Raw genomic sequence first — 9352 nt, forward strand, 5'->3', positions numbered from 1 at the left:
TAATCTTAAAGTCAACAAAGTTTGAAACAAGCAGCCAGTGAGGGTGCATCAACAGTTTCAACCATTAGTTTTTTTGGAAAAGACTGATAAAATGAATAGCCTTCTGGTGAAACCGATCAAAAAAAAAAATAGTTTCAAAAATCTAACACCAGAAATGACGAAGGGAATCATATGAAAGATGCTGCAGATACAAAAAACATAATAAAAGGATATTGTGGGAAGCATTGTCGGTAAAATTTGAAAATTTAGATAAAGTAGGAAATTTTGTAGAAAAATAAAACAACAAAACTGACAAAAAAATGGAAATCTGAATATAACCAATAATCTATAACCTAAATGTAACTGATAACCATTAGAGAAATCGAATAAGTAGTCAAATATCTTCTGGTCCAGTTCCACTTAATGTCATAATTTCTACAACTTTTCCATAGGATAGAAAAAGATGAAAGGCTCTCCAACTCATACATAGCTAGTACAATCTTGTTTTCTTAACCTAATAAGTACAGACAAAGGATTATGGGCCAAATTCTCTCATAAAGATACATGAAAACATTCTAAATAAAATATTACCTAACTGAATCAAGTAATATATAAAAAGGACAATATATCATGATTAAATTGAGTTGATCCTATGAATGTAAGGTCTGTTTAACATTAGAAAAAAAATCACTGTAATTTACCATATTAAGAGGATAACCAAGAAAAATCATATTATAATCATGAAAGATGCAGAAAAAAAGCACTTGACATAATCCAAGTCCCTTTCTTGATCAAAAAAAAAAAGAAGAAGAAGAAGAAGAAACTTTCAACAAACTATATTTCCTGATAAAATACAACACACAAACATCATACATAATGGTAAAATATTAAACGTTTTCCCTTTTGAGATTAGAAATAAGGGAAGAATGGCCACTGTCACCATTTCTAATCAACCTGACATTAGAGGTCCTAACCAGCATCACAAGGCAAGAAGGGGGAAAAGTATAAGGAATAGATCAAAGAGCCATATTGTCATTTATTTCCAGATGATATATGGCTTATATAGAAACTTTTAAAAGCCACAAATGACTTTTAAGAATGGACACAAAATTTAAGCTATGAACTATATTACTATGTAACAGAAAATACAATTTCCAGTAGATACCATTTAAATCATATAAAAATGAAGTGCCTGGAAAAATGTAAAAATGTATATCTGAGAAAGATTTCTATGGAAAAATTACAGGAACTTATTGTCATTTTAAAGAGTAATTTAAAAGAGAAATAGCATGTTCGTGGATTTGCAAACTTAATATTATAATGTCAATTTTCCCTAATTGATTTACAGATTTAATGTAATTCCAATCAAAATCCCAACAAAATTCTAAAATGTATGTGGGAGTACATGGGAACAAAAGTAGCCAAAATACCCTCAAGGAAGAACAATATGTAGTCCATAGGGGTCTACTCATTCTAACATATATTTGAATAGAGAAATTCTTTTGTTTTTACTTATTTTGTTTTGTTTATAAACTGACATACAGACCTTCCTCAACTTACGATGTGGTTACATCCCTATAAACCCACTGTAAGTTGAAAATATCATTAAGTCAAAGATGCATTTAATAACCTAACTTACCGAACATCACAGTTTAGCCTAGCCTACTTTAAATGTGCTCAGAACACTTACATTAGCCTATGGGCAAAATTATTTAACACAAAGCCTCTCACGTAATTTATTAAATATTGTACTGAAAGTGAAAAATTGAACAGCTGTATGGGTAGAAATTTGTTGTAAGTGCATATCTCATGGCTGACAGGGAGCTGCAGCTGCTGCTCCTGCCCGACAGCACGAGAGAGTACTGTACCACATATTGCTAGCCCAGGAAAAGATCAAAATTCGAAGTTCAGTTTCTAATTAATGCATATTGCTTTTGCACCACGGTAAAGGTGAAAAATTGTTAGTTGAACCAGTGTAAGTTGGAGAGAGTCTGTACAATGGTTTCCTCCCAAAAGGCAACATCAAATCAAATCAGCAAGTATTTACTCTGTACAATACTTCATATCATCATGGACAGACAAGTGGTTTTCAGAGTTTGACAAAAAGATCCTTCTCAGTGATGAACACTGTAAGAGACTCAAGGAGGGAGGGGAAATGGGATAATAAATAGGAGAGCCTCTTAGTTTCAATCAATTCTTAGTGTGCTAATAGGTAGAAATTAATTTTTAGATGTTCAAATATCTAATGGATTTTTAAAACTCCCCAAATAACAAGAATTGACATCTTATACATATTTGTCAAAGTATTTCTGTAACATAATACAGGTATTTTAAGTTGAAGGATATATGTGTACTGTTCATAAAGAATTATGTGATATTCGAAAGCAATATTCATATGTAGAAAAGAACATGAAAAGATCTAGAAGCCAAATAAAATATGCAAAATTACAAGGGCTAGTGAAATGAGTAAAAGCAAAATAAATCAACTATTACCTTTTATTTTCCCAAAATAAATAAATGTTAACGATGCATACCAGTGGTTCTCAGAAGTGTGGTCACCAGAATGGCAGGATCAGCATTACTTGGTGTCTTGTAAGAAACATGAAGTCTGAGTTTCCACCCTGGACCTACTGATCAGTAACTCTGGGGATGAGACTCAGGAATCTATATCTCACACTCCCTACTGGTGATCCTGCTGTCCTTGAATCTTACTATAATTTTTTTTTTTTTTTTTTTTTTTGGCGTGCAGGGATTGAGTCCACGCCCCCTGCAGTGGAGGTGCAGAGTCTTAACCACTGGACCACCAGGGAAGTCCCCTGCTGCCTTTGAAGTTGGAGAATCACTGAACCATTTCAAACCACGCTACACTCAATTTTTTCTTATGTGAATGGACAACTGGGTTTAAAGTTTATTACGAAGATTAAATAAATTATCATAATGGAAGAGAAAAAATCCTTAAAATAGGTTTGAATAGCATAAATGGAGCTTGCATTTTGTCAAAATATAATTAACATCCGTATCTTTTTACTAATTTCATGAAACTAATATTCTACATGAGAAGGGAAAGATCCATACCTGCTTTAAAATACTTAAAAATATTTCACATAAATATTAAGGAGATATTTTCTTATTTGCAATTTACTAGTTATGGAACCTCTCCATACATTGCCTCATCTGTCATTACAATTATTTATTATTCAGCACACTTAACCTCATTATTAACCAAGACTATTATTTCATACTAAGATTTTTAAGTTCATTAGAAATTTTTTTAAAATTCCAAAGTGTGTTTTAAAAATACCGTCATGAGTCTAACATAATACTCAAAATTAAAGTCGCATTTCTGAGTAACAAAATTTTGTCTTTTTCTCCTATTTGTTTCACTCATATTTATTTACCTAATCACCATCTTCACATCTATTGTAATAAAATGACAGATTTCCAATTAAAAACTCAGTAAACAAACAGAGTAGTCAACTTCAATTGTAAACAATCACAAAACAAACTTTAAAGCATTTCTACCAATGTAAAGCTCTGTGGGAAATTGTTTTCTCAAAGTATTGTAGATGATTATTATGAACAAAATAAATGAGGTAAGGTAATGTTACAATAATGATCTGGAACTCTGAGTCAAATGAGGAAGATTAAAGGCACAAAGAAACTCTTCCTAATAAACAACCAGATAACTGCTGGAAAGAAAAATATGTTCCTTTTGAAATTAACTGCCATACATTCTCAAACTACACAAAGCTGTCATAAAGGACATCTAAATCTGTCCTTGTTTGTAACATGTGTTGTGACAAGCTTTGACAGTTTATCAAAGACCTATAATTGTCACCTAAACATCTAGCATTTTGTCAACTGCAAGCGTGTTTAGTGAAAGCATTTATTTTACTTATAATACAACAACGATTTTTCTCCACTTTCTGAAAGAACCAACTGACTTTCTTTTCTCCTTAGTTGATCAAGCTGCATCAGGGCTCTCTTTGAATTATGTATGTTGGAATTGTGAAGGGTAAAAGAATAATCGGTAAAGCAAGAAACTATTCCCAACGTAATAGATATATTCTGGGTATTGACTCAAAAGACCTTCAAAATACAACAATTCTCACAGATCTGTAGAGATGACATTTAAATATGCTTGCCTTGGGAAGGAGAAAGATAAGGCATTTTCTCTATACCACAATTTTTGTTTCCAGAGTAATTTATTAACAACATCTTAAATAGAGAGAATGTTGTTCAACGGGCATCAGTCCTACCTATAACCTTTGTCAGAAACAGTCAATGATAAGATAGATGTCTTTCTCAACCTACAGAGGCTAAAATAAACAGGAGCTAAATCCCCTTACAATAGACCCATGTAACAGAAATATCAGAGTAATAAAGATATTTCCATGACACTACTAATCATTCATTTCTTTCTGGAAATAATTCTTAAAAGCAAAAGAATTTTCCAGTCTCAGCTTTGGAGTTTTGCTCTTTGTTGTAGTTGTTCGACAAAAGAGTAAAATTTTTGTGCAACAATTTCTACATAACCTTTTGATTTTTTCCTTCATTCTGATAAACCTCAAAGAAAAGGCCTAAACATGGTATAGTGAGAAAAGCCCTATTTGGAAATTCAGGGATTCCGTGTTCTAATCCATATTCTGCCTCTAATTAGCTGTTAGATCCTAGGCAACTTGCTTCGTTTCTCTGGGCCTCAGTTCCCTGTCTGTGAATTAGGATGCTAGACCGGGTGGTTGCTAGACCGGGTGGTTTCTAAGGTCATTTCCATCTTTAACATTTTATGATTCTAGACAAATCCCTGAAACTGTGAGGTGTTGCAACAGCCAGAGCATGGATCAAAAATAGCAGCAACACAAAAATTTCTCCTACTTAACACCTCAAGGAAAACGCAACCAACTATGGGTTTTTAATGTTTACATTAGCATTCAGTCCAATTTAGGTAATAATAAGTCAATTTAAAAACCTGTTTTGTTTTTCTTTAAAAACTGAAAAATGTGTGACACATTTAGAACACTAAGAATCATTTTAATTGAAGCTGCAAGTACTTTTTAGTGTTGCTAAATTAAGACACAGAATTTTCTTTAGAAATCACTGTATGTAGTCTTGGCTGAAGATGAGAATTATATAGTATAGGTGGGTCTGTTGATTTTATAATAGGAACGAACATGAATGAAGAATTGTGGACTGAAATGAGCCTGCATATACGGTCAACCATGAAGAGTTTGAACTGAAGAGAAAAGCATGTTGATGTCTCCAGGATGTGGTTGGATCAGCAGCAGGACATTTTGATTTAGCCTTTTTGACATAGCTGTTTTTATGTTTTATAATAATAGCACATTTAATATATAAAAACACTGTTTTCTAGCAATGTGTTTCACAGACATTGTCAAATCTTATGCATTTCTGTTGCCTCCACCCATTCCTTACCTCATTCCTGATCTTACCCTATCCATGAACCAAACCTAGTGGGGAAGCTCAAAAGTGGGGTGTGAAGATACATTGAACAAATTATTCAGTAATTTCAAAATATTAGAAAATGATGATTTGGTTTTAGGCTAAATAAAAATATCCCAGAACCAAATGTTAAACACACAATTAGTAGGATAAAACTTTATGATCTCTATCTGATGTTTCCACTATTTTTATGACACAGTTTATTGTTGAAATTCCTGGTAACTATGATTTCTTCCACTTCTTAGCCTGTTACTCCAACCCTCAATGCATTTGGAAACTGTGTACTTAAAATTTCCTAAAAAAGGCTTATCATATATATTTTGTTAGTCTTTTTTAAATTATAAAAGTAATGAAAGTTCAATACTACATTAATAGATGTCAATAAATTGTGACATATTCATCCCCAACTACAACCAACCTACTCCCCTCTGCAAAGGCAATCATAATAAAAAGGACTTCCTTAATGATTTGATGCTTTGACTATTACTTAATTTTAAATACATAAATATCATACTATGCGTATTTTTGTGAATGATTTTTTTACATTTAAAAGTATCTTGGATCACCTCACACTGGTCAGAATGGTCATCATCAAAAAATCTACAAACAATAAATGCTGGAGAGGGTGTGGAGAAAAGGGAACCCTCTTACACTGTTGGTGGGAACATAGCTTGATACAGCCATTATAGAGAAGAGTATGGAGGTTCCTTAGAAAACTAAAAATAGAACTATCATATGACCCAGCAATCCCACTACTGGGCATATACCCAGAGAACCATAATTCAAAAAGAAACATGCACCCCAATGTCCACCACAGCACTATTTACAGTAGCCAGGTCATGGAACCAAACTAAGTGTCCATCAACAGAGGAATGGATAAAGAAGATGTGGTACATATATACAATGGAATATTACTCAGTCATAAAAAGGAGTGCAATTGTGTCATTTGCAGAGACGTGGATGGACCCAGAGACTGTCACACAGAGTGAAGTAAGTGAGAAAGAGAAAAACAAACATCGTATATTAACGCATATATGTGAAATCTAGAAAATTGGTATAGATGATCTTATTTGCAAAGCAGAAATAGAGACACAGATGTAGAGGACAAACCTATGGACGCCAAGGGGGAAGGGGGAGGAGGTGGAATGAATTGGGAGATTGGGATTGACATATATACACTACTATGTATAAAATAGGTAACTAATGAGAACCTACTGTACAGCAAAGGGAGGTCTACCCAGTACTCTCTGGTGACCTAAATGGTAAAGAAATCCAAAAAAGAGGGGATATATGTATATGATTCACTTTGCTGTACAGCAGAAATTGACACAGCAGTGTAAAGCAACTATACTCCAATAAATAATAAATAAAATTTTAAAATGAAACAATAAAATAAAATATTTTGGAGACACTTCCATATGACTTCTTCCATATGACTACTGTGGTCTCTTTAATGGCTGCCTGTGTACATACAATACATTATCTGATAATTTAGCTATTGACAGACATTTTTGGTTTCCATATTTTGCTTTTATAAGCAATTCTAGAGAGGTTACTATTTGTCATTCATCATCTTATACCCCATAAACGGGGCAACACCTGACACACAGAACACCTCGGGAAGTATTGACTAAATGGATTAATACAGCAAAAAACACTGTTATCAATATACTTTGTGAATCTTTTTATTGCGTAGATTCCTAGAAGACACATTGAGCCATATGTTATGTACTCAATTTCCCTTGCAAAATCTACACACTTACACTTTCCATTAGACTAGAAGGAGTTATCTATTTTATAATTTTAGCTTACCTGGTGTGTGAAAATGAATGTCAATTTCTTGATTTCTAGCATTTTTTCATACGTTTACTCCTACTTATCTTTTTCTCACTCAGTTGGAAGAACTCTGGGCATGTTTTACACATTTCCTCCAGTCCAGAACTTTCTGTTCAATGTTACGTGTTTTGCCTTGTAGAAATTTTATATTTTTACGCATTCAGATTTAAGCTGCCCTTGGAAACTAATACAACCACTAATAGCGGAGGAAAAAAATCTATGAACTGAAAAAAGATTTGATTTTTTTTTTTTTTTTTTTTTGTGGTACGCAGGACTCTCACTGATGTGGCCTCTCTCGTTGCGGAGCACAGGCTCCAGATGCGCAGGCTCAGCGGCCGTGGCTCACGGGCCCAGCCGCTCCGCGGCATGTGGGATCTTCACGGACCGGGGCACGAACACGTGTCCCCTACATCGGCAGGCGGACTCTCAACCACTGCGCCACTAGGGAAGCCCAAGATTTGATTCTTTAGTTTAGAAGTGTGAACTGGGTGCCAAGAAGGAATTTTTTTTTTTTTTTGAAGACCCAGAAGGCAGTTTAGAGTGGAGCACATCCGGAAGAGAGCGGAACAGCTGAGTAACAACCGGAAGCCGTTAGTTAGCGTCTGTGGTCTCTCGCGCCTGGCTAGGAGCTGTAATAGTCTGTGGTCTGACCTCTGTTCCTTTCTCAGCTGCCGGGGTGATCACCGGATGTAGAGAGCCTAGGGCAGTTGACCAAAATGCCAAATATCAAAATCTTCAGCGGCAGCTCCCGTCAGGACTTATCCCAGAAAACTGCCGACCGACTGGGCCAGGAGCTGGGCAAGGTGGTGACCAAGAAATTCAGCAACCAGGAGACCTGTGTGGAAATAGGCGAGAGTGTGTGGAAATAGGCGAGAGTGTGCAAGGAGGGAATGTCCACATAGTGCAGAGTGGTTGTGGCGAAATCAACGACAGTTTAATGGAGCTTTTGATCATGATTAAGCCTGCAAGATTGCTCCAGCCAGCCCCGAGTTACTGCAGTCATCCCGTGCTTCCCGTATGCCGGCAGGATAAGGAGGATAAGAGCCGAGCCGCAGTTGTAAATACGCTGTCTATAGCAGGTGCATGCTTCTCAAATTCAGGGCTTTTTTGATATCCCAGTAGACAATTTGTATGCAGATCCAGCTGTCCTGAAGTGGATAAACGAGAATATCTCTGAGTGGAGGAACTGCACGATTGTCTCTCCAGATGCTGGTGGAGCTAAGAGAGTGACCTCCGTTGCAGAAAGATTGAATGTGGACTTTGCCTTGATTTACAAAGAACCGAAGAAGGCCAATGAAGTGGACCAAATGGTACTAGTGGGATATGTGAAGGATCGTGTGGCTATCCTTGTGGATGACATGGCTGACACTTGTGGTACAATCTGCCATGCAGCTGACAAACTTTTCTCAGCTGGAGCCACCAGAGTTTATGCGATCTTGACTCACGGAATCTTTTCTGGCCCGGCCATTACTCACATCAACAGTGCAGGCTTTGAAGCAGTAGTAGTCACCAATACCATACCTTAGGAGGATAAGGTGAAGCATTGCTCCAAAATACAGGTGATCGACATCTCCATGATCCTTGCAGAAGCCATCTGAATTCACAATGGGGAATCTGTCTCCTACCTGTTCAGCCATGTCCCATTGTGATAGAATAACATTGGGGTTGTTGTATTTTTAAATAAAATAAGATAAAATAAAAATATACCCTGACCGTTGGTTTCCCTTGGTGTTTGATGAAAAGTTCGGCAGTAGACCCTGTTTGTTCCAGTGTGGCTTTCTACATCCCACATCATGTATATTAGATGCTTATTTTAGATTGGAGAAAGACAGATTGAGAATAATTGCTGGAATATCCTATCTGTGTTGTCTCATTCTGGTTTCTTTGATGATTTTGTGAGCCTTGCAGCTCTAACTACAGTTCAGCTGCTGACTTCAGACTTTGAAGGTGTTGTGTGGAGTTGTATGGAATTAATTGGGGAAACTTAGACTACTTTATATGTGAATGCTTCAGGGTTCACTTTGTTCAGAACAACTAACAATGCAACCAACCCAATCCACCACAACCACATCTCCAT

The 9352-nt window shown here is 35.8% G+C and overlaps 1 protein-coding gene across 1 annotated transcript; it reads left to right on the forward strand.

Annotated features, from left to right (window-relative positions):
- Positions 1-7918: 7918 nt before the first annotated feature.
- On the forward strand, positions 7919-8924 carry PRPS1L1 (phosphoribosyl pyrophosphate synthetase 1 like 1; the record flags this gene model as incomplete). Its single annotated transcript, XM_081243948.1, is given in 8 exon segments — positions 7919-8120; positions 8123-8231; positions 8234-8259; positions 8262-8292; positions 8295-8355; positions 8357-8798; positions 8802-8870; positions 8874-8924. Coding segments are annotated over 8 exon segments (918 nt in total). The 5' UTR covers positions 7919-7991.
- Between the last annotated feature and the right edge of the window lie 428 nt (positions 8925-9352).

Source organism: Mesoplodon bidens (assembly GCF_964165515.1).
Source record: "Mesoplodon bidens genome assembly, chromosome: 9".
NCBI classification, from domain to species: domain Eukaryota; kingdom Metazoa; phylum Chordata; class Mammalia; order Artiodactyla; family Ziphiidae; genus Mesoplodon; species Mesoplodon bidens.